This window comes from Manis javanica, chromosome 4, assembly GCF_040802235.1.
Source record: "Manis javanica isolate MJ-LG chromosome 4, MJ_LKY, whole genome shotgun sequence".
Lineage (NCBI taxonomy): Eukaryota > Metazoa > Chordata > Mammalia > Pholidota > Manidae > Manis > Manis javanica.
In genome coordinates this window covers 27,535,239-27,560,374 of record NC_133159.1, presented here as the reverse complement: position 1 = coordinate 27,560,374, position 25,136 = coordinate 27,535,239, and the positions used below count along the sequence as shown (strand labels likewise).

At 55.1% G+C, this 25,136-nt stretch overlaps 1 protein-coding gene across 8 annotated transcripts; it reads left to right on the top strand.

The window, feature by feature from the left end:
* Window positions 1–458: 458 nt before the first annotated feature.
* COL8A2 (collagen type VIII alpha 2 chain) lies at window positions 459–25,130 on the top strand. 8 transcript variants are annotated; one of them, XM_073233626.1, is made up of 6 exons: window positions 459–567; window positions 8,065–8,109; window positions 16,807–16,944; window positions 19,007–19,100; window positions 20,205–20,422; window positions 20,987–25,130. In XM_073233626.1, the coding sequence occupies exons 5-6, from the start codon at window positions 20,221–20,223 to the stop codon at window positions 22,903–22,905; spliced, it is 2,121 nt and encodes a 706-aa protein (XP_073089727.1). In that variant the 5' UTR covers window positions 459–567; window positions 8,065–8,109; window positions 16,807–16,944; window positions 19,007–19,100; window positions 20,205–20,220; the 3' UTR covers window positions 22,906–25,130. The 8 variants fall into 8 exon arrangements, with proteins under 8 accessions (XP_073089727.1, XP_073089729.1, XP_036877147.2 ...); XM_073233627.1 differs by lacking the exon at window positions 459–567 and adding an exon at window positions 5,062–5,151; XM_073233628.1 differs by lacking the exon at window positions 16,807–16,944.
* Window positions 25,131–25,136: the final 6 nt, after the last annotated feature.

Sequence of the window (25,136 nt, the reverse complement as noted above, 5' to 3'; positions counted from 1 at the left end):
AGTTTCAGCATGGCCGACAGAATCCTGCAGTATCAGGGCCCTGCCATCCTCTCAGCACACAGGCTCACCTCCCTAAGCCCTAATGTGTCAATCATGACTGTCCAGCCACCCCTTGTCCCCAAGTCCTCATCCCTCAGCTTGGGTCACCACTTGCAGGACGCCTGTGAGGACTGATCATTTATGGGCCACAGCCCTTGTGCTACCCCTTCCTCACACCGACCACCCCTGCCCTCCCCCAAGCTGCTGGGTCTGTGTCCCCGAGACGGTAGCCCTCGAGGGCAGGGGTTCCCGGGGGCAGGCACAGGGATGCGCGTGGGCCTGAGGGTCCCTGCGTGGGTCCTAGGGAGGGAAGCGGATGGGAGGCGCAGGCCGGGAGGGCGCGCGCCTTGGCCGGGGCTGTGGAAAGAGGATGGTGGAGGCCCCGCCCCTCCGGCCCCGCCCGCGCCCCCGCCCCCCGCCCACTCCCGCAGCCGCGAGCGGCGGCCGGCAGAGCGACGCGGAGCCCCGCTGGCGCGGACCCCTCGGCGCCCCCTGCCCGGAGCCCGCGCGCCCGGGCGGCCCCTGCAGGTAAAGGCGGGAGGCTGGCACGGCTGCCCGGCCTGGAGGGCTCCGGGGGCAGCACCCAGCCCACGCTTCCCCCCAGACTGCCCTCGGCAGCTGGGCCGGCGCCTCGGACTCGGGGCGGGGCGGGAGGGGGCCTCGGGCCCGGGGTCGGCGCTCATCAGGTTCCTTGCTCCCGACGTGCCGGCCGGAGTTGCCCAGGCAGTCCCAGACCGAGCCCCCTCCTCCCGTCCTCTCCCAGAGGCGGCGCTACCAGCCCCAGTCCCAGGTGGGATCCCAGGTGCTGTGACAGCATGTCACCTCCCCTCCGGGAGTCTCCCTTTCCACCCGCAAAACGGGAGCGACAGAGCCTTCTCACGGTCGGGGCGGAGAGCGGAGGCTGAGGGCCCTCGGAGTCCCCGCCAGCCCGGGACAGGGAAGCCCCTCAGCTGTCCGCTCTCCTCCCCGTCTCGCTGCCTTCCCTGGTGTGCTGGCCACCTTCCAGTTTCTCCCTTTTCCTACTTCTGCCCCAAGTCCCTCCTTTTCTAGGTGTCCTGGCAGCCCCCACAGACTGGAGACTGAGGTTCTGTGGAATGTCCCTGCCCTGGACTCAGCCTCCCCGACCTGGGACTGAGACTTGTGGGGTGAGGGGGCTGTTGCCTGGTTCAGAGGGACTAGGGGGGTTCTGAGGGCCCCAGAACAGCTTCCCCACAGTGTCTGGTCTGGAGACACAGTGGCCCTGGGAGTCCCTGGGTGGAGAAAAGCTGTTCAGCTAGAGGAGCCCAGGGATTGTGAGCTGGGAGGGCAAACCCCGAGTCAGCTTGCTGTGTGTGTCTGCCTGTGTGCAAGCCTGTCAGTGTGTGCATTTGTGGGGTGTGGTGGGGACAGCAGTACCTGCCAGTGTGTTAGTAGGGTGTGTGTCAGTATGTGCTTGTGTGAGACCCTCAGTGTGTGTGAAGACTCCTTCTTCAGGGGACTCTGGCAACCCAGAAGTGCTTCCTCCTGTCTGCCTTCAGTGCCTCTTGCCAAGACCTGTGCCCTGGTCTGGTGCCAGGGGTCCAGCCCCTCCTTGAGTGCCCTAAGCAAAGGTCACCGCCTGGGAGCTGCCGTGGGCCTTTGGAAGTCTGGGGGCTGAGGGGCTGGGATGGCTGGAGTGTCAGGGTCTCTCTCTGGACCTGAGCAGATGGGTGGCCCTCAGGGAGCCCATTCTAGAGCCCAGGGGATGAGGTGAAGGTCTGGGGGGCACGAACTCTGCTGAGAAGTCGGCAGTCTCAGACAGAGCATGGGTATCCCCACCAGCCTCCTGCTGGGCTGGTGAATACCGACAGACCCTGGACACACAGTCACCCCCACTGAGGACACTCCACAGACATGCACAGTTGCTCACAGATGCAGCCCCCCCCCCACGGACAGGCACACGCAATCACACACACAAATGTGCTCTACTGAAACACATGCCACTGCAGATACTGACATGACAGGGCATACGTGTGGCACGTATGACAGGGCACACACAGATCTAGACTCTCCTACAGATGCATGGCAGGCCCCATGTGGCCCAGCCAGACATACTCTGGACAGCACACACACACCCTCACACTCACACTCAGACACACTCACCAGGGGCTCTCTGGTTTCACTGTATCCACCACAGTGAAAATGAGTGTTTCTGTTCTTTGGCTCAGAGGAAGAGGAAACAAAAAATGGAAGTGCATGTGTCTGCTAGAGTGGTAGCAGGGGAAGATATCTAACAGGTCTCCTAGCCTGAGCACCCGTCACCACCTCCCCTGCTCTGGGCCTGAGGTTGGCAGAGCCCCAGTTTCCTTGCCTGCTGGCCCCAGCCCACTACAGAGTCCCCCAGTGGCAGGCATTCCTTGTAGAAAAGTGGGGCCTCAGATGGGCTGGCCCCATCAGTGGCCCCAAGGCACTTACAGAGTTGGGAAGGAAGAACTAGAGAGGCACAGGGGCCTCTCATATGGTGAGCTGCTGTGTCTCAGGGTGGCCACCGGTGTGCACAAAGGGGAGGTGCCACGCAAGCCAGAAGTGCAGGGGAAGGGGATCAGGGAGGTAGCACCAAAGAGGAGCTCTGGCTGGGGCTTTCAGGGAGCATGAGAACCTTGACAGGTGCAGGAGGTGGAAGGGGTGAATGGGGGAGGGCTTTCTAGTCAGAGGGAACAGCACGTGCAAAGGTGTGGAGGTGGGAAGCTGCAGCGTTCCCTCAGGGGACAGGGAGTAGCTGTTGGCTTGCACAGTGGGGAAGTGGGTGGGAGGGACTGACAACTACTTTGAGGTCCGGTTTCCAAGGGCCTTGTCCAGAGAAAGGGTGTGAGCTGCAGAGTGCGGCAATCTGGGAATCACTGTGGTTGCTCTGGGGATCTTATAAGCAAGGAGACCACTGAGAAGGCTGGGCAGTTTGAAGCGGAAGGTGATGGGGCTGATGCAGGTGCTTGCCATGGGGATGAGAGGAGGAAATAGATGGAAAGGTGTAAGGGGACAGACTGGCAGACTGGTCAGGCCTCGGTGACAGATTGGCTGTGGGGGTGAGGGGAGGGCAGGCCAGGGGTCAGGGGAGGCAGGTGAAGGAGAAATGTGGGTTTGGACCCCAGGGTGTGGTTTGCTGAGATGGAGAGCAGCTTGGTGTTGAGCAGCTTGGTGGCCATGAGTTGGGGTAGCATCTGGGAGGTCTGGGGTGTATACAGAAGCCCAAGTGGATGTGTAAGGCCATATGTGTGCCATACATCAGCCAGGGAAGTCACATTCCCAGAAAGGGAGTCCCAGACCAGCTCTGTTTGGTGGGCATTTCCAGGGTGCTGGGTGTGGATAGCGGATCTTGAGTGAAGGCAGCACACACAGTGAGGGGAAGGGCCGGCCTTGGGAGTCAGACAGACCTGCATTGTCTATGTGACTTTAGGTAAGGGACTTCCTACTTCTGTGCCTCAGTTTCTCCATCTACAAAATGAAGATGGTAATACTTGTCATTTTAGTGAGTAATACAGGGTCATATTACCTGCAGAGAGGTGAGGAGTGGTCCCTGGTCACATGCATCGTCAGGGTGCAGCACCTGGGGCTTTTGTCCAGACTTCTGTTTGACGTTATACCAATCTGGTTGGATTCTGGTGAGGACCTGGCCCTGCTTCCATTCAGATTCTTGGGAAGTTTTGAATTGGGAGGTATCTGTCCCCATGCAACCTGGATGGGCTGAGATTCCTGGCTCCTGGAGGGGAGAAGGAGAGGGAGGCCGGGGGTTAGAGCCTCATGGGGAGAGCCCAGTGGCGCTCTCAGCTCCTCTCATGGGTGGGCTTATGGAGACTCAGAGAGGAGCTTGCCTGAGGTCACACAACAGCCAGTGGCAGAAATAAGGCCAGAGACCAGAACCTGGGCTCAGGCCTCCCTTCCTCCTAGAGGCTGCTCTGCTAGCAGGGCCCATCAGGGACCAGGGATGGGAGGGAACTTGTCACCAGAGGTTCTCTAATTTCAATTCTTCTTTCTATCCCCTTGGGGGAAGGTAGCAATAAGAGTTCACCGGGTACATACTGTGTGCCAGGTCCTATGTTTGTGTGTGTCATTTAGTCCTTTTAACAATGCTTTGGGCAAGGTTCACTAGCCCATTTAATAGTGGGGGAGTAGAGGCTCAGAGAGGTCTGTAATCTGGCCAAGTGTCCCCTTGCTGACCCCTGAGCCAGGATTCACTCCCTGGTCTGTGATGATGCACAGCTCATGTTCTCCCCATGACCTTCCTGTCACTGCCTTCTCTAGGGCTTGGTCCAGTGGGGGAAGGAATGGAAACTTAATTGTTGAGCATCCACACTGTGCCGGCATGTTCACAGCACAAGGTGCTTTTTTGGCAGTGGGAAACACGGCGGGTAGCAAGCACTAGAAGATCAGGCCCAGAGAGAGCCCAGAACAGTGAGGGCTGGGATGGTGTTTTCTGGTATCTGAGAACCAACTGTGGTTCTGATGGGCCCTGTGAGGGAGGGCAGCCTCTAGGAGGAAGGGGCCCTGGTCTCAGGTCTCAATTCTGCCACTGGCTCCTGGGTAACCTCAGGTGAATTCTCTGGGTGTCCATTATCCCACCCATGACATGGGCCAGTAAGTCCACACTCACTCTCCCTACAGCCTGTGCTGATTATGGGGTGGAGGGGACATTTCTCCTCTCCTGAAAGAGCTCAGGAGGCTGACTCTTTGGTGTCCACCCCATCCAGGGTTCACAGCCCTTACTACCCAGAAGTTTTCTCCTCTGTCCAGCCTTTTACCCTCCCACTGTGGCAGCTACTGGCCGCTGTGCAGCTCTGCATGGGCCTTCCAGGCATGCTCCCTCTGACAGGTGACCACGGCCCCGCTTGTGGCAAACATTCTTCTCATAGTTCTCGGAGCACAGCAAATCCTGCTGCTTAGCCAGGAATGCAGAGCCCCTCCTGCGGCAGCAGCAGGGGGCTTGGGCAGAGGAACTCCTGGGGGTCAGGCAGGAGGGGCTGAGGGGTGTGGAGCCCCCCTCCCCCGACTGTGTCTCTGCTCCAGGGAGCTGTGAGGCTGTCCTCATCATCTGTGGACTCACTCAGCTGGGGTCCAAGCTTGGGGATGTCCCACCACTGGCTAGCTGGGTGAACATGGGTGAGTGACGTCTCCCTGAGCCTCAGTTTCTTCTCCTATAAGCTAGGGTTTATAATACTAACCTCACAAGGCTTTAGGGAGATGTCACAGTTATGATAATTATAATAGTAGTGAACATTTGTTGAATGTTCCTATATGCCAAGCACTGCTTGAAGCCCACTGAGATTAACTTGTTAACTTGTAACCCTTATGAATGCTCTAGAAGTAGGAGTTGTTCCATTTTATTGATGAGGCAGCTGAGGTACACAAGGGAGGTCGAGTGCTGGTAGGAGGTGCTAAGCTCTTAGGCTGTAATGATTTTTAAAGCGAGACTCAGCCCAGGGCCTGCCGTGATAAGGGTTTGGAAAATGGGGACCTCTCCCATAAACCCGTGTTGGGAGAGGCTGATTGTTCGTTTCATGACCATCAGCACCTCAGTCTGGAAAGGTGGGGTGGGGAAGTGGGCCTGGGACCCTGGTCAACCTCTTTGGGAGCCTTGCAGCCCTTAGAGGCTGGTTTGTTGGGTGGAGGGGTGCAGACTGTCACACCCATATCTGGCTTGGGATTCAGCTGGTGGAAGGCTCTGTGCAAGGAGGAGATGTCGCTAGGGAAGGGGCTCAAAGAGATTAGGAAGGCAGCTGGGGGTGGAGGTTAAGAGCAAAGTCCCGTTGAAGCTGGCTCACACACTGCCCTGGTGCACCCACCTACTCCAGTTTCCTCTTCTGCAGGAGTGAGGGACTCTTGGTCAACTGGAGGGGGCTCCTGAGGCTGCTCATTCTGTTTCACTTTGCTGTCCCTGTTGCCATCTGGGTTGAGCAGCACAGGTGGGAGAAGAGAAGTGAGGAGAAGGCTGAGGTCTCCACGAAGCCCAAGAGCACCATCTGGCTGTTTGGGGGCTGGGCAAGCCCCAAGGTTCAGATCTCACCCCTAGGTGCTTCCTAGCCCCGTAACCTTGGAGAATGGATATCACCTCTCTGGACCTCAATGCTCCTCTTCAGAAAAATGGGACAGCAATCCCCAGTTTACAGGGTTATAGGAGAGTTTGATAAAATAATGCCTGGAGCATGTCTAGTGGTATCTGGTACATAAAATGTACTTGGGATTTAGAGACCATTATTATTAAGGGCTAACATGGGTGGAAGGGCTGTGGAGTCATCTTTGGGCTGGGCCCAGGCTCTCTGATCCTGATATTCAAGACATTTCTCAGGCTGGCCCCAGCTAGCCCTTCTCATCTCAAATCATCTGTGTAGTGGAGAGGTTAAGAGCCCCAGCTTTAGAGACAACAGCTTAGACTCAAGTTCAAACTCTACCTGTCATGAGCTGTGTAACCTTGAGCTAGTTACTTAACCTCTCTGTGCCCTGGTTTCCCATCTGTAAGAAGGAAAGATGAAGCACCTATTTCACTGGTTTGTTGTTAGTATTAAATGAGATAAGCCATGAGAAGAGCCCAGAACAGTGCCTGCCACATAGTTACTGATAAACATTAGTTATGATTAGTTCTTTTGTTTATTTTCATCTAATTATTTCCATCCCCTGAATACGTTCAGGGCTTTCACACCTCCACACCCTCACACATGTGGTTCACTTGACCTGACTGATTGCTTTCCCTGCCACCATCCAGTTAAATCCCTGTTCATTCATGAAACCCAGATCCAGTGTAAGTCATGTCCCCTCCTTGAACCTTATGGTGGGTGAGTGGCTGGGGCTGGAGAAGCTGGGGTTGAGTTAGGTAGTAAGGACCTCCCATCTGGGCTGTGTCAGCCTGGCTGGGCCCTCAGAGAGTAGCTTTAAGACCCACGTCTGGGGTCATGGTGTTAGTGGTGGGGATGGAGGCAGGGCTCAGCTGAGCTGGAAAGAAGGCCTAGCAGCCGCTGACTTCAGCATCTGGCTGCTTGTGCAGTGAGAGACGGGGCTGGGATGTCAGAGTTTCCATGGGAGTGGGCAGAGGCAAGCAAGCAGCTGGGGGAGAGAGTGATGTAGTCGGCAGGCCTCCCTGCCAGGTAGGCTGACTAGGCGTCTCCTTCCCATTTACCAAGGAATCATATCTGTGCCTGAACTACAGCCCCTGAAGCTCCCCTGTGGACAGCTGTATGACCTGGACTAGGGCTTGAGACAGCCTGGCATCATGGTTGATTGAGGCAGAAATGGGGAACTGGCCATCCAGGGCTCTGAACACATCACCTTCCCACTCAACAACCTTCCATGGCTCCCCATTGCCTTCCAGAGAAATGTAATCATGACATTCAAGGCTTCTTACTATGTTGCCCCAGCCTGTCAGCTCCTGCCTGTCTCAACCTTATGGCACTTCTGGAACCTTCCCTGTATCTGCCAAGCAGCTTCCTATTGCCTGAACTTCCTTTTCTTATTTGTCTGCCTTTCAGACTCCTATTCACCCTTCAGGATTCAGCTGTCATATCTCTTCCTACATGAAACCTCCTGGGAAACTCAGGGGAAGGCAATGCTTCCTGCTCTGTGCTCCCACAGCCCAGAGATCTTGGTCAATTCTGTGATGGCCACTTTTCTGATACCTCCAGCTAATTCAAGACATGGGGCTGAGCCATTTCTGTGTCTCAAAGCCCAGCCTAGGGTCCCCCACACAGGAACTTCCACAGGCAGGAACCCAGCGCAGGGCCTGACATACAGTATGGACTCTGGCACACAGAAATCTTCAGCCTGGGCCCTGGGACAGGAGGAACTCCATCAACCCAGGGCCAGGTACGCCATGTGCATTACTAAGTGTGTATGGAATAAATGAAGGGCGTTGGCAACTATGGGGCATACATCCTGGCTCCCTGTGAGGGAGACAGGTTGGGGACAATGTCCAGCAGATGCTCCTCGTAAGAAGCCCATGGCCGGCACAGGGTGGCTGGGGGTTAGGACAGGAGCTTTCCAGATACTGGCATTTTCCTCACTGTTTCTGTCTTTGATCCTCAGGCCTTGCCTCTGCTGGGATCTAACAGGGCCCCCCTGACCTGACAGGTAAGCTGGATTTGGTGGTGGGGCTCTCTGATATTCCCAGCTGGATGAGGCCTGTGCTGGCTGCTCCCTCCTGCTGCAGTGGAAGCCCCTCCCAGGCTCAGGGTGTCCTAGCAGGCAGCCCCTCTTGCAGGTGACCTCAGCTCCTTGCGGCCTGGGCTTTAAAGCCCCCGCCCAACTCGGAAGCAGCTTTTTCTCATTTTTGAACTATTTCGCCCCGGCTCCTTGGCGCAGCCCATGTTTGCTTTGCGTGCCCGGGTGCAGTGGCCTGGCCACGCTCCCGCCAGGCCCTCTCCCTGCCCAGCCCAGCCCAGCGGCAGCTGCCGCCACCGTGTGGGGAAGCTGCGAAGGCCCAGGAATCTTGGCAGGCATGGGAAGGCTGCGGGCGGTGGGTGGCGCTCCGGAAAAGGCTGCAAATGCAAACCAGAAGGCGAGGGATTGGCCACTGAGAAGGGCTGCCTGGCCTGGCCCCTAAGCCTGGGGCGACCCTCCAATATCCAGTCAGGGTCAGAAGCTCAGGGCCTCTGCTGGGAAGTGAGTAATGGCACCATCTGAGGCCTGACTCTCTTGGCAGGGAAGGGCCAGTCCCCTGGCCACCTGCCTGTGGACACATGTTGCCCTGGGTCCTGCCCACTGCTGGGTCTCCTCTGGTTCATCTGCCCCCACCAGGCTGTTCCTACCTCCCTGGGCACTCTGTTGCCCCAGAGGGCTCCTCCCCAGGGGAGTAGTGGGGTGTTTAGTCTGCCCAGAGACGGGCAGAGGCCAGAAGCCAGGGGGGTGGACCTAGTCACCTGCAGGGAGGGCATTTTGCCCCAGTGCCCCTGCAGTCAGGCCTGAGAAGGACTCCAGAAGCACCACAAAGGGAAAGGGGCTCCATGAGCAGCCATCCCAAGGGCTTGGCTGGGTGGGAGGTGTGGCTGTCAGAGGCCTGGAGCTGGAATGCCTGGGCTAAAAACTGTATTAAGCACTTATAGTGTGCCAGTCAGGGATGTGGTGGGGGTGGGGAAGAGGGGCCCAGAATGAGGAGATGTTCTGCCTGAGGGAGTTAGGGAAGACTACTTGGAGGAGGAGGCATTTGAACTGGGTCTTAAATGAGGAATAGCATGTTTGCCTGGAGGAGAAAGATAGAGCAATCCAGGCAGAGCAGATCATGCAGGCAGGTGGGTGCAGGGAAACACGGAAGTTTGAGGAGTGTGGATATTAGGATGCTGGGGCTCAGAGGTGCCATGGACTTCTCTTATCCCCTAGATATGGGTGTTTTCCCCAAGGGTGAGTCCATGGCCCTTGTCCAGGCTGTAGCAAACTGGCCAATGAAACCCTATGTTTTTCATCTTCAGTCTATGTCTTTCTCTCTTGACTTCCAGACACACATGTTCTCTCCTTCTTGGACACCCCTACCCCACCCCATAAGCCCCCTAGTCTTCCATGCCCAGATGTTTGTTCTGCTCTAACTTTGGAATGTTCCACCATCACCTGCCCTTATGGACCTGTTGAACTCTGACCTCCTTACAATGCTGCTTCCCAAATTGAGCTCCCTTGTGAGCTAGGAGCCTTGCCTGAAGGGGTGAGGGATGTTGAGATTCTTGGTGGAACAGAAGCCTGGTAGGGGAGACAAGGTGGGCAGGGAACAGCAATCCTGTCCTGCCATCAACCTGGATGATTAGGTGGTCCCTAGGCAGCCCTGCCCCAGCCTGGCCACCTCCCTCCACCCCACAACTTCCAGATTCCAAGCAGCTCTTTGGCTTGGAGCAATCTTCACACCTGTACATTTAAGTTTGAGGGGTTCAGATCTACAGCGACCCTGCAGGACAGAGAGCTCAGCTCATGGGCACTGCCCCCCTCAAGGGTCCACCCAGACCTGTGGGGCTGCTCAGGGATTACCCAGGGACATCAGACGCAGACCTGATGTTAGCAGGAGCATTAAGGCCATAAATGCTGGCCTTCTGGAGGATTCCATGATGTGACCAATAGCTAAAGATTTACAAAGGCTGGAACTCAGACAGGGTTCTAGGTAAAAGGACATAGGAGAAGGCAGAGAAAGACAAACAGGGTGCCAGAGAGAGGCAGACAAATGGGATGGTGACACAGATAGGAGGAGAGACACACCCAGGAGATGCCTGAGATATGCAGGCAGATGCAGGTCTGGATTCAGCCCAGAGACATGGAGGAGGGGATGGGCATGGCAGATGCCCACGTGGCTCCTGAAGTGAGCTGCTCCCTGGTCTCCTCCTGACATACTTGACTCTTAGACCTAGAATGTGTCACCATTTCAGGGTTTTGGTGGGCTCACCATCAGTCTCTCCACCTTCCTTGCCTCCTCCACGCTAACTGGTCCACACCCTACCGAGCTGTGTGCCTTGCAGAGTAACATGGGATTTATCCTGTCTGTACTAGGGAGCCACTGGCAAATCCAGAGCAGGGGAGGGCTGTGGGCAGAGCTGTGCCAAAGTGTGGTCCATACACAGGCAGCATCAGCCTTACCTGGGAACTTGTTAGAGATGCAGATGTTGGGCCTATCCCACATCTACTGAATCAGGGTCCCTGGGGGTGGGCTCAGGAACCCATGTGTTAGCAAACCATCTGATGCATGCTCAAGTTTGAGAAGCTCTCTTGGAGTTCTCCAGGATATATTGAGGAACCCAGAAAAACTAAGGGTGAGGGGTAGGAGAGAAGTTGTTATGATAACCCAGCTGAGGATTTGGCAATTTAATTTAGCAAACCTTTACCAAGTGGCTGAGATGTGCCAGGCCTGGACTGCATGTTGGGAGAGTACAAGATCTGTATTAGGGCAGAGACTATGGGGAAGGAACAGAAGTGAGAGAAGTAGAGGAGATGGAGTCCACAAGATTGAGTTGCGGGTGTAAAGGTAAAGGAACAGGGCTGTTACGTACAGTTGTGCAGGTTGGTTACTGAACAGGGGCACTCAGGCAAGTCAGTGAGTAGGGCCTGGGTCAGCAGGAAGGAGGGGTATAGCCTTTTTTAATTGTGCTAAGGCATTGGATAGGCTAGAGAGATTCCTTACTGCCTTGTAAGGGAGGATCAGAAGTGATGTGCAGCTTTCTTGCTGGGCACCTGAGAATGGAGGAGAAGGTAATGACAGCAGTTTGCATGGATGTATCTGAGGGACAGCCAGGCGAAAATGCTCAGTTCATAGTTGAACACAAGAGTCTGGGGCTCAGGGGAGAGGTTGTGGCTGGAGACAGGTATGGGAGCCTTTGGTGATGGGATTTAAACGGTGGGAGCTGCTGATAGTAGAAAGCTGCAAGTGAAACATCCAGAGAGGAGAGATGAGGCCTGAGTCAGCTCTGGGGGCAAGCCTGGGTCTGCAGAGTGGACAGAGGAAGGGGGCAGGGGAGACTCTGAGGAGGAGCCTTTCTAGGAAGGAGGAGAGCAGGGTTCCAAGGCGGGACCTGGTACTGGGAGAAGGAGACACTCAGGTGAGAGGTGGGAGTGAGCAGCCAGTGGGTGAAGGTAGAGAACCATCTTTGAAGGAGCTCCTTGAGAAGGCTGGAGAGAGAGGAGAGTGGCTGGGGGTGGATCATTAGGCCTGTGTGGACATGGGATGGAGAGGCTGGAGATGGGGTTGTGGGGAGGCATCCACAGTGAAAGGCCCTGAGGAAGAGTTGTGAAGGGGCCTGGGCCTTGAGTCGGATCCTGTTCCTCTGACACTCAGGAGAGGAGACAGGAAAGGGCTTCCCCATGTCTGCAAGCTGGGAGAGAGGTGGGGGTGTGCGGCCCCAGGTGCCCTGGAGAAGTCTGGAGCTGCCCGGGCAGTTGGGGGTGGGCTTCATGTCCAGTAGGTGAGGAGGGCAGCTCCTCTGCTCCTCTCCAAGACCCGTCACTCCACTCCAGTCCTGACAGGCTGCAGGATCCCTCCCCTGGTCAGTTCCATCTCAGAGCTGTCAGGGAAAAGGCCAAGAAGGCCAGGAAATTGACTTGAGGGAACTTTCACAAGGTCCTGGCCTTTGGCAGCAAGTCACCTGAGTTTTTTAAGGGTTGGAGGAAATGTTGCTTTGCAGCACTTGGAACTCAGGTTAGGCCCAAGGGGGACTTTCTCGCCATCAGGGTAGCAGGACAAGGCAGCACACCTAGAGGGGCTGATGGCTCAGATGAGCTCAGTTAATCCTCTCACAGATGAGGACACTTGAGGTTCAGAGAGGTTAAGGCACATGCCTGAGGTCACCCAACTGGTGAGCAGCTGTGCTGGAATGGGAGTCCAGCTGCTGCTGGGACCTGGGAGGGCCTTAGGGGTCCCCAGGACTTGACTCCTGGTAGGGGAAGCCTGATGAGAAACGCTGATCACCTGAAGTGGCAGAGACAGGGCTGGAGTGAGAGAGAAATAAGTCAGGGCCAAAGACCCAGGAGAGCACAGAGAGTGCGACTGGTTGAGTGGAGAGGCAGGAGGCATGGGTTGGGGGAAGATGTGGGGCAGCCGATCCACAGAAATGTCTCCACAACAGGAAGCGTCTCATAACATACCTGTGGTTTGGCCAGGCCCTGGGGCTGCCTGAGCCCTCCCCACGGCTCCCTCAGCTGCCGCTGCCTGCCTGGGGTTGGGGGCTTGGAGCGACAGGAGCCTGCCCAGGGCCGAGTTCCATCCACCCCCACTGGGAGGGGGGCTGTCAGGCCAGGCCAGCCACACCCCTGCATGGTCCACTGGGAGCCCCTGCATCAGACCCCCCTTCCGGTCTGGACCTGACAGCTCATCGGTGACGTGGGCTGCGGAGTTGGGCAGGCCTTTGAACTCCCCAGGCTCACCTGGGCCCTCTGCTGGCCGCCCCGGGACAGGACCCTCTGAGAGAGGGAACTGGGAGGAGGAGTCGCTGTTAGCTACCTCAGCCCTGTCCAGCGAGGAGGGGTCTGTATTATCACCACTTCCTCTAACTGCAAGGCCCAGACCCCCGCCCCCCACCTCCTCCCCACAGTGGTCTGAAAGATCCTGGAGTGCTACCCGCTCCCAGCCAGTTCGCTGGCCGCCTCGGAGGAGGCCCAGGCTGCCACAAAACGCTGACTTGGACAAAACGCCGTTTTACGGGGATTTGTTGAAAAGGGGGGAAATCCCCGTTAAGGACTTGCAGCTGTCCAAACACACGTCCACCCTGCTGCCGCCATCGCTCAATCCCCTGAGTCAGCGTCTCCTAGTGCATCCCACCTCGTGCCCCTGCCAGCCCAGCCCCTTCCCAGATCTTCTGGTTCTTGTCCTTCCTAAGAGGTCACCAGGGAGGGTGATGGCTTGCCCAAGGTCACACAGCTGAGCCGGGCTTGAGCCCTGGGATCCTCCCCTGACCTCTGACATCCCAGCTTGGCCACCATTCCTCTTCGGTAGAACGAGGAACAAGTGAATGAATCCTTCCCTTTGCACCTCCACTCCTGTGCAGCAGTGTTCTTTTTGTTGTTATCATTAATGTGCAATTACATGAGCAACATTATGGTTACTAGATTCCCCCCATTATCAAGTCACCACCACATACCCCATTACAGTTACTGTCCATCAGTGTAGGAAGATGCTATAGAATCACTACTTGTCTTCTCTATTATACTGCCTTTCCCATGTCCCCCTTGCTACATTATGGGTGCTAATCGTAATGCCCCTTCTTCTCCCTTATCCTTTCCTTCCCACCCATCCTCCCCAGTCCCTTTCCCTTTGGTAACTGTTAGTCCATTCTTGGGTTCTGTGAGTCTGCTGCTGTTTTGTTCCTTCAGTTTTTGCTTTGTTCTTATGCTCCACAGATGAGTGAAATCATTTGATACTTGTCTCTCTCTGCCTGGCTTATTTCAGTGAGCATAATACCCTCTAGCTCCATCCATGTTGTTGCAAAAGGTAGGATTTGTTTTCTTCTTATGGCTGAGTAATATTCCATTGTGTATATGTACTACATCTTCTTTATCCATTCTTCTACTGATGGACACTTAGGTTGCTTCCAATTCTTAGCTTTGTAAATAGTACTGTGATAACAATAGGGGTGCATATGTCTTTTTCAAACTGGGTTCCTGCATTCTTTTTTTTTTCCCTGCATTCTTAGGGTAAATTCCTAGGAGTGGAATTCCTGGGTCAAATGGTATTCCTATTTTGAGTTTTTTGAGGAACCTCCATGCTGCTTTCCACAATGGTTGAACTAAATTACATTCCCAACAGCAGGGTAGGAGGGTTCCCCTTTCTCCACATCCTTGCCAGCATTTGTTGTTTGTCTTTTGGATGGTGGCCATCCTAACTGGTGTGAGGTGATATCTCATTGTGGTTTTAATTTGCATTTCTCTGATGACTAGTGATGTGGAACATCTTTTCATGTGCTTGTTGGCCATCTGAATTTCTTCTTTAGAAAATTGTTTGTTCAGCTCTTCAGTTCATTTTTTAATTGGATTATTTGCTTTTTGTTTGTTGAGGTGCGTGAGCTCTTTATATATTTTGGATGTCAACCGCTTATCGGATATGTCATTTATGAATATATTCTCCCATACTGTAGGATGTCTTTTTGTTCTACTGATGGTGTCCTTTGCTGTACAGAAGCTTTTTAGTTTGATGTAGTCCCACTTGTTCATTTTTGCTTTTGTTTCCCCTGCCCAGGGAGGTATATTCATGAAGAAGTTGCTCATGTTTATGTCCAAGAGATTTTTGCCTATGTTTTTTTCTAAGAGTTTTATGATTTCATGACTTACATTCAGGTTTTTGATCCATTTCGAATTTACTTTTGTGTATGGGGTTAGACAATAATCCAGTTTCATTCTCTTACATGTAGCTGTCCAGTTTTGTCAAAACCAGCTGTTGAAGAGGCTGTCATTTCCCCATAGTATATTCATGGCTCCTTTATCATATATTAATTGGCCATATATGGTTGGGTTAGTATCTGGACTGTCTATTCTGTTCCACTGGTCTATGGGTCTGTTCTTGCGACAGTACCAAATAGTCTTGATAACTGTGGCTTTGTAGTAGAGCTTAAAGTTGGGAAGTGAGATCCCCCCTGCTTTATTCTTCCTTTTCAGGATTGCTTTGGCTATTCTGGGTCTTTTGTGGTTCCATATGAATCTTAGAACTATTTGTTCCAGTTCGTTGAAGAATGCTGTTCGTATTTTGATAGGGATTGCATTGAATCTGTAGATTGCTTTAAGCAGGATGGCCATTTTGACAATATTAATTCTCCCTAGCCAAGAGCACGGGATGAATTTCCATTTATTAGTGTCCAGTTTAATTTCTCTTAAGAGTGCCTTGTAGTTTTCAGGGTATAGGTCTTTCACTTCCTTGGTTAGGTTTATTCCTAGGTATCTTATTCTTTCTGATGCAATTGTGAATGGAATCGTTTTCCTGATTTCTCTTTCTACTAGTTCATTGTTAGTGTATAGGAATGCCACGATTTCTGTGTATTAATTTTGTATCTTGCAACTTTGCTGAATTCCGATATTCTAGTAGTTTTGGAGTGGATTCTTTAGGGTTTTTTATGTACAATATCATGTCATCTGCAAACAGGGGCAGTTTGACTTGTTCCTTGCCAATCTGTATGCCTTTTATTTCTTTGTGTTGTCTGATTGCGATGGCTAGGACCTCCAGAACTATGTTGAATAAAAGTGGAGAGAGTGGATATCCTTGTCTTGTTCCCAATCTTAGGGGAAAAGCTTTCAGCTTCTCACTGTTAAGTATAATGTTGGTTGTGGGTTTGCCATATATGGCCTTTATTATGTTGAGGTACTTGCCCTCTATACCCATTTTGTTGAGAGTTTTTATCATGAATGGATGTTGAATTTTGTCAAGTGCTTTTTCAGCATCTGTGGAGATGACTGTATGGTTTTTGTCCTTCTTTTTGTTTATGTGGTGGATGATGTTGATGGATTTTTGAATGTTGTACCATCCTTGCATCCCTGGGATGAATCCCACTTGATCATGGTGTATGATCCTCTTGATGTATTTTTGAATTCGGTTTGCTAATATTTTGTTGAGTATTTTTGCATCTATGTTCATCAGCGATATTGGTCTATAGTTTTCTTTTCTTGTGATGTCTTTGCCTGGTTTTGGTACTAGAGTGATGCTGGCCTCATAGAATGAGCTTGGGAGTATTCCCTCCTCTTCTATTTTTTGGAAAACTTAAAGGAGAATGGGTATTATGTCTTCTCTAAATGTCTGATACGTCCAGCTGTTCTTAGCTGATGTTCTTCAAGGCCTCATGGGTGTCCCCACCTCTTCCCATTCTAGCTCACATGAACTCTGTGGCCTGGGGAGGGAGCTCCCAGGGCAAAGTGATGCATATGTGTGCAATGTCCGAGGAATGGACTAAATGAGTTATTGGTGTGGCCTTTAAATTCTATGGTGAATTGAGTTCAGACATTTATTGGGCATCCTGGTGTGTCAGCCGAGCCCTGTGCTGGGCACGGAGTGGGGGTAATGTGGTAGGTGGAGGGAGTAGAAGAGCCAAAGAGAACTAACAACCGTGGCGGGGTCCCATAGGCATCAGCAGAGCTCAGCAGCGGCATCTAGTAGGTGTTAAGGGTGCCCAGGAATAAGCAGGCATCAGGAGGTGGAGAAGCAGAGGACAGAATGAAAGTGCAGAGACCAGAGAGCCTCAGGCAGCCTGGGGGGCAGGGTGGGAAAGGGGTGGCAGTGAAAGGGGGTGGGGGGCTCAGGGGGGCTCTGATAGTGGCTGGGACTGGGGGCAGTCTGTGCCACTGCACTGCCACACTGTCCCACTCCAGAGGCATTGTTCCTCCTCGCAGCCCCTCTGAGTGGATCAGCACAGCCCTTCCTTCGGCTGCTTGCCCGGACTGGCACATGCCAGCCTCCCCTTGAAGAGAGGGAGCAAGCTTTGCCTCCTCCTACCCACAGGCCACGTAGAGCCAGAAGACTGTCCTCAGGTCAGTTTGCGTCTCCCCAACTCTCCTCTCCTCTCTCCCTCTCCTCCCTCTTCCTCCCCTCTCCCCACCTCCCGGCCTTTCTCCCTCTCTCCCAGTCTCCCTTTCTCTCCCCTTTTCTCCCCCCCTCACCTCCTCCTCTCTCCCTTTCCTGGCCCCATCCCTCCCTGTCCCCCTCCTCCCTCCGCCCCCCTGTCCTCTTCCCTCTCACTGTCTGGCCCTCCCCCGTCCTGCAGGGCACTGCATCACAGCAGGGAGAGCTTAGGTCCTTAGCAGATCCCTGCTCCAATCCTGGCTCCACTGCGTCCTGGAGCCTCAGGCTCCTTAACTTAGAGAAAGAGGAATCTCGGTAGTTCCTCCTTATGCAGAATCAAATCACTCACTGAGTGTAAAGCCCCTAGGCAGGTGCCAGACGACAGGTCCCTGCACCCAGTGAGTGTGACTGTCCCAGTCACTCAGACACTCCTTGTGCCAGAGGAAATGCCTGGTCTGGGTTCTGCCCCAGACCCGTCCCGCCTCCGTGGATGAACACAGTGCAGGAGATGCTGGGGTGGGGCAGGTTCCAGGAGCCCCAGGGTGTGGTACTGATGCCTCCTGGAGCCCTGCCCTGCAAAGGAGGAGTGCCGGCTGCTGCTGCTGGGGTCCCTGACTGGACTCAGTGCCTTGTGCTTGGCCCTGCCTGCCTACCTCCTCCACATTCCTGGCCCTTAGCAACCTCCCAGCTGAGCCTGAGGCTGCCTGCACCCTCCATTACTCCCACCCCTGGTAAGGCTTCGGCTCAGCCTGGGTAGGGGTCAGGCTCCCCAGAGCCAGGGCAGCCCTAAGTCCTCCTGTGGCCAGAACTGCTCACTCCCTTCCCCTTGCTTCCTGCTGCAACCTCTGCCCTCTTCACCTGCTCCCCAGCCCTGTGCCCACCCTCCAGGAGGAACATTCTGGCTCTGTGCCTTTGTGAGCACTCTTCCCTGGCACCCCCCAGCTCAGGTGTCCAGTGCACCTGAGAGGAGCTCTGGAGAGTTGGGAAGGTGTGGTGGGGGGGAGCCGAGGCTCACCTGGGGAGGGTGCCCAGGTTTAGGTTCTGACCACACCCTGATCTCCTCATTTCTAAATAGGGCTAACAAGCCTCACTGGACTGAATTCAGGCCGGTGTAAAATATTAGGGCAGTTCCTGGCCTGAGCCTCCATCAGCAGGATCTGAGGGCCAGGCCTGTGGTGGTATGACCTCTTGAGTCCTGGCATAAGGAAAGAGCAGGTGGCCTGTGCTGAGGGCAGGAGTCTTGGGCGACAGTCTTCCATTTCTATGCCTATAAAATGGGAATAATAAGTGTATGAGCATCCACGGGTCATGGAGAGGATTATGTGAGATGAGGCTGTGAAGCCCTGAGCTTGGGCCCGGCCTGTGGGAAGCCCCGTAAGTGGTAGGTTTATTACTATTAGGCTGGGGCTCAGGGAGGTTGAGCGACCTGTCCAAGGTCACAAAGCAGACTGATGGCAGAGCTGCGTTGGCAGCCTCACCAGCCTTCTCCAGAGTCCTGCATCCATTCCTGTAAAGCCCTGTGTGATACCGAGTTTGGAGGAACATTGAGCTGCAGCTCCAGACTCGGTCCAACTTTGCTCCCCACACGTATCCCAAATGCAAACCCCTCTTGCGGCCAGGCCCCTAAGGGGTGGGGTGAGGGGAGTCCAGAGCAGGAATGCCTAGGGGAGTGGGACTTCCCGTGGGTGCACCAAATACCAGACAGTCCCTCATTCAAATACTGACCTGTGCTCGCTGTGGGCAGACCCTGCCTCCCTAATCATTGCAGCCCCAAGAAGCAGGTTGTTAGCCCAACTTCTAAAAAATAACATTTTTATTGAGATATAATTTGCATATCATACAATTGGCCCATTTAAAGTGTGTGATGCAATGACTTAAATGTATTTGCAGATTGGGGCAGCCATCACCACAGTCAATCTCAGAACTTTTTTATTATCCCTAGAGGATGCAGAAACCCTGTGCCCATTAGCAGTGACTCCCCATGTCCCCTCCTTCCGGCCCTAGGCAGCCCTGATCTTTCTGTTTCTGTAGATTTACCCATTCTGGATGGAATCATATAGTATGATTTTGTGACTGGCTTCTTCACTGAGCCTAATGTTTTCAAGATTCACCTGCATTGTAACAGGTATCAGTACTTCATTTTTTAAACTGCAAATAATATTCACTGTGTGGATAGACCACACTTTATCCATTTATCAGTTGATGCATATCTATGTTGTTTCTACTTTATGACTGTTATGAATAGTGCTGCTAGGAATGGTTGTGTACATGTTCTTGTGTGGACTTGTTATCCCATTTACGGATGAGGAAACTGAGGTTCACAGAGTGGAAACCTCTTGCCCAAGCTGGTGAGTGGAGGACTCAGGCTGTCTGTCTGCATTTAGAGTCTGTGCACCTTTCCCGCCCAGGCCTTGTTTTCAGAGCTAAGCTAAATGCTGTGATAGGGCTTGGTCAGGACAGAAGGGAGTGAGAAGTTAATTTTATAGAGAAAGGGTGGAAGCTTCCCTGGGCCTTGAAGGATGAGTGGAAGAGGGGAAAAGTATTGCAGGCAGAGAAATAGGAGGTGCAAAGGCCCAGGTGTGAGGCTGCTTGATGTATAGGGCCAAGTACAGGGCAGATGAAAAGCAGAGAAAGGGGTGGCAGGTGATAGAGTTGGGGGCATAGAATAGATTTAAAATGCCTTGAATGCCATTCTAGGCACCATGGACTTGATCCTGAAGGCAGTGGGGAGCCCCAGAAGGGAATCACTATAACGTGAAGTCAGACAGACCTTAATCAAATCTCAGTGCCACTCTCCTAGAGACCTTTGCTTTAGTTTTATCATATGGAAAATGGGAGTGACAATAATAATAGCTCATTAAAGTATGTAGAAGGATTGAGTTGCTATCTCCAGAGAGCCAGCCCAGCAAACGGTAGTGGGTGTCATCATCGAAGGGTTTTTAGCAGGGGTGTGCTAAGGTCAGACTGGTGCTCTGGAAGGGCGCCTGGCTGCAAGGTGACAGGTCTTGGGGAAGCTGTTGTCCAGGGAAGGGCCCCAGGGAAAGTGCCGTGGTGATGGAGAGTCATGGGCAGGGCTGCCAGAGGTTTAGGAGGGAGCTTCTGCAGACCCACAGACTTTGGGAATTGCTTGTGAATAAGATCTAATTCCTGATCTTTTTGTGAGCCCCTGGGCCTGGTGCCAAACCACCCAGAGGTGGGGTTGATGGCCCCTCTCGGTTCCTCCCTGCAGCACGCCTGAGGACGCCATGCGGGGGGCTCTGGCGCTCTCGTCTTTGCTGCCTCCGCCGTCTCTGCTGCCCGTGCTGCTGGTGCTGGGCTTCGGTCTGAGGGCGGCCACCAGTGGCGGGGCCAGTGCAGCAGCCGGCTACGCACCGGTGAAGTACGTGCAACCCATGCAAAAAGGACCGGTGGGGCCGCCCTTCCGTGAGGGCAAGGGCCAGTACTTGGGTGAGCCTGTCCCCGCCCCACAGTGCTCGTGACCTGCAACTCCCTGCCGCCCGACCACCACCAGCTCTCCCAGGCCCTCAGCCACAGCCTGTCCACCCCCACCAAATATCTTCCCATCTCCACTTCTCTTCCGGATGCTGGTCCAGGGCCTCCCACCCCTGGAGGGCCCAGAAGCAGTGTGCGGCTAGCTGGCAAGCAGAGGCGGTCTCCAGGCGGGGTGGGGAAGGGCGGGTAGATGTGTGGGGAAGTTGCAGGGGCAGGGGTCTGCCCTGATGGGCTCTAAGGAGGGCCACTGGTGCCACCTGGCAGCCACTCCATCCCCAGGTCAGGTAGGGATGTCACCCCAAGTTTTTGGGGAAGGCCCGGCCTGGGTAGGTTGGGTGCTAGGAACCCCCCCAGGTGGCCACTGGATGCCTATCAGCTCCATCTTGCATGGAAGCAGGGAGGGGAGCCAGGGCGTGGTGTTCTCACTGGTGTATGCCATGCTAATGTCCCGGAGTGGGCATATGGGTCCCTGTTCCCCATTGTCCAGGCCTCTGACTGCCCCTTCTTTCTCTCTCTCAGAAATGCCTCTACCACTACTGCCAATGGACCTGAAAGGAGAACCCGGCCCCCCTGGGAAGCCCGGGCCTCGGGGGCCCCCTGGTCCTCCTGGCTTCCCAGGAAAACCAGGCATGGGGAAGCCAGGCCTACATGGGCAGCCTGGCCCCGCTGGCCCCCCTGGCTTCTCCCGGATGGGCAAGGCTGGTCCCCCAGGCCTCCCAGGCAAGGTTGGATCACCAGGACAGCCAGGGCTTCGGGGGGAGCCAGGGATACAAGGGGACCAGGGTCTCCGGGGGCCCCCAGGACCTCCTGGCCTCCCTGGCCCCTCAGGCATTGCTGTCCCTGGAAAACCAGGCCCTCAGGGGATTCCAGGGCCCCCAGGATTTGGGGGTGAGCCAGGGCCCCAGGGGGAACCTGGGCCCCCAGGTGATCGAGGCCTCAAGGGGGATAACGGAGTGGGCCAGCCAGGGCTGCCTGGAGCACCAGGGCAGGGCGGTGCTCCCGGACCCCCTGGCCTCCCTGGTCCAGCTGGCTTGGGCAAACCAGGTTTGGATGGGCTTCCTGGGGCCCCTGGAGATAAGGGTGAATCTGGGCTCCCTGGGGTGCCAGGACCTAGGGGGGAGCCTGGGGATTTGGGCCCCAAAGGGCCCCCCGGGGTAGATGGTATGGGGGTACCAGGGGTAGCAGGGGTTCCAGGGCCACAGGGCCCAGCAGGGACCAAAGGGGAGCCAGGGCCCCGGGGCCTCCCTGGCCTGATAGGCCCCACTGGCTATGGGATGCCAGGACTGCCGGGCCCCAAGGGAGACAAGGGCCCAGCTGGGGTTCCAGGGCTCTTGGGGGACAGGGGTGAGCCAGGTGAGGATGGGGAGCCAGGGGAGCAGGGCCCACAGGGCCTGGGGGGTCCCCCTGGACTTCCAGGGTCTGCAGGGCTCCCTGGCAGACGTGGGCCCCCTGGGCTTAAGGGAGAAGCAGGGCCTGGAGGACCCCCAGGAGTTCCTGGTATTCGGGGTGACCAGGGGCCTAGTGGCCTGGCTGGGAAACCTGGGCTCCCAGGAGAGAGGGGACTTCCTGGGGCCCATGGACCCCCAGGACCAACTGGGCCCAAAGGTGAGCCGGGTTTCATGGGCCGTCCTGGGGGCCCAGGTGTGGCAGGAGCCCTGGGGCAGAAGGGTGACTTGGGGCTCCCTGGACAGCCAGGCCTGAGGGGCCCCTCAGGAATCCCAGGACTCCAAGGCCCAGCTGGCCCCATTGGGCCTCAGGGTTTGCCAGGCCTGAAGGGTGAACCAGGCCTGCCAGGGGCTCCTGGAGAGGGGAAAGTTGGGGAACCTGGCATAGCTGGGCCTTTGGGGCCACCTGGAGTCCCTGGTTCCCCAGGACTCACAGGACCTCCTGGGCCTCCTGGGCCTCCAGGTCCCCCTGGCGCCCCTGGGGTGTTTGATGAGACTGGTATCGCTGGCTTGCACCTGCCCAACGGTGGCGTGGAGGGGGCTGTGCTGGGCAAGGGGGGCAGGCCACAGTTTGGGCTGGGCGAGCTGTCCGCCCCTGCCACGCCGGCCTTCACAGCGGTGCTCACCTCCCCCTTCCCCGCCTCGGGCATGCCTGTTAGGTTTGACCGGACTCTTTATAATGGCCACAGTGGCTACAACCCTGCCACTGGCATCTTCACCTGCCCTGTGGGTGGGGTCTACTACTTTGCTTACCACGTGCACATCAAGGGCACCAATGTGTGGGTGGCCCTGTACAAGAACAACGTGCCAGCCACCTACACCTACGATGAGTACAGGAAGGGCTACCTGGACCAGGCGTCTGGAGGTGCCGTGCTCCAGCTGCGGCCTAACGACCAGGTCTGGGTGCAGATGCCCTCGGACCAGGCCAACGGCCTCTACTCCACTGAGTACATCCACTCCTCCTTTTCAGGGTTCTTGCTCTGCCCCACATAACCCGCGGGGGGCCCTGCCGCCCTGGCCTCCTCCTTTTTAGTGGTAGAGAGACCTTCTGTTACAAAGAACCTCCATTTAAAGAAAAAAACCAGTCTGAACAGAGGTGGGAACAGAGGCGGCCGTGGCCTTGGCCTGAACAGACTGACTTGGTTTCTCTAGCCATGCCGGCTGAGGTTGTTTCTGGAAGAGGCAGGCCCGAGTTCCTCTCCCCAGTGTCTGTGCAGTGTTGGGGTTGTGCCCCCATTGCAGGCAGGGCTCCAGGACACCTGGCCCAGCTGTCGGAGACCCCTGCCCCTGTGTCTGGGGCCCTCAAGGGTGGTGAAGAACGTGGCTTCTCGTGAGGCAGAACTGAGAGGGGACTGAGCGCCCCATCCATCCCCCCAGGGACATGTTCCCAAGTCCTGCCCTTCCTGCTGCCCCCCAGATGGCACCTCAAGGAATGGGGCATGGCCTCCCTCAGTTCTTGACTGGAGCTCTTCAGTTACCCTGGGACCTCCAACCTATGAAGGTGGGTCCCCTGAAGAGTTTTGTTTCCCTCCGAGGGAAGGGGCTAGGAGGTGGCCATTGCAGTGGCCAGTATGGACACCTTGCCAGGATGGCAGTCCTAGGAGTGGGGCTGTGGCGTCAGGCCTGCCTGTGGTGGGAGCAGGTGTGCGGCCCCTCTGTGAGCTCCTGGGAGGGGCCCACCCTCCTTCACTGCTCTAGCTGCAGCCAGGGGGAACAGCGGCTCCTGAGGTGTCGGGGCATGGATCAAGGGCAGGATGGCAACTCTGCACACTCACCTCCACCTCCCAGACTGCACCCACCAGCTCTGGTTCTGTTTGGCTTCAGGGGGCGGCACAGGCCCCTAGAACCGCCACAGGCCAGCAGGAAGCAGCATCACCAGTCAGCCTTTCTCCTTTCACCCGGACGGGGGAGGGCTGACTCTCTCATACCTAATTAAGGGATCCTTGCCACTCTCAGCCCAACTGTCCGCAAGTAAAGAGCCTCTCATATGGCCCTCAGAACAAGGTGCACACAAGCTTGGGATGAAGGCTCCCGCCTGCTTTCCTTAGCAAGAACCAGCTGGTGGATATGTGTCTACTAGAGGGGTCAGTCTGTGGGGGCTTCCTCGCCTTCCACTCTGCTTCCAATTTCCTGTTCTGAGCAGGATTAGGGCTCAGGAGGCTGAGGCTCTGAGAAAGGGTGCCAACAGGCCCCTTTGGAAAGAGTGGGCATGGACATTTCTGCCATTCTCCCCAGTCAGAGCTCCCCTGAGGGATCCCCCTCCCATCCCCATAGCCCTGCGTTCAGGCAGAGTGGGTAAAGCTGAGATTAGTGCTGGGGGCAAGGATGGCCACTTGCCCAGTGGCTCAAGACCTCTTGGCTGGCCCTCCCCAAGCCAGCCCACTTCCCTGTCCAAATGCAGACCTGGGTCAACATGATCTCACTGTATCGCTCCAATCCCGGCCAACGTGACTGTCCATGTTGGGAAATGGAGGGCGACTGCTGACTTCTGACTCCAGCTCTCCCACCAGCCCTCCTTCCCTATTCACCACTTCTCTCAACAAAGCAGGCCATTTGACCGCTCCCTTTAACTTTCGAAAGGAGAAATGAAAACCCACAGTCTGCCTAAGTGACACTTTAACAACAGGTTTTGGTTGGGGTTCCTGGTGGATTTCTTATTCTCCAACACCCAAGAGAACTAGAGTCTCAAACCACGTGTGGTGGGGAGTCCTTTGCTCAGCCTCCTTCCTGGGTCAAAGCCACTGTCTGACCTATCAGGGAGGGGCTCTGATGCGTGGAAATGCATCAGCTCCCAATGGGCCTACAGAGGACACCAGTGTGCAAAAAAAAAAAAGCTGTTTTCCAGAACTGAGCTTCTGCTAATTGTCATTCCTGAAGTCTTTGGGTAAGGGTGGTTGATGTTTCTGAAATGTTTATGGGACCTTAGTTCCAGGTGTCCACTTAACTGACTAGCTTTCATAAATGTCAGATTTTAACTATGAAAACTACAGAACCTTGTGCATTTTTATATTCTGATTCCTGGTTTTTTACGATCAAGGTTTAATGTTCTCCATTAGTCATTTCTCTAACTTGGCATAGGAAGCTTAGTTCTCTACTGTGTCACAGATCTGGGAAAAATGCACTTGGGAATCAAAGAAAATGGGACTTATGTTTGAAAAGAAAAACAATGGTATTGATTATGTTGACACAACCTCAATAAAACCTGTTGTATAAAACTACCATGT

Excerpts from the sequence above, each read along its gene's own strand:
- COL8A2 (XM_037021253.2), top strand. The coding sequence starts at position 20,221 with ATGCGGGGGGCTCTGGCGCTCTCGTCTTTGCTGCCTCCGCCGTCTCTG. Across the intron at positions 20,423-20,986 it reads GGGCAAGGGCCAGTACTTGG|AAATGCCTCTACCACTACTG; the intron begins GTGAGCCTGTCC and ends TCTCTCTCTCAG.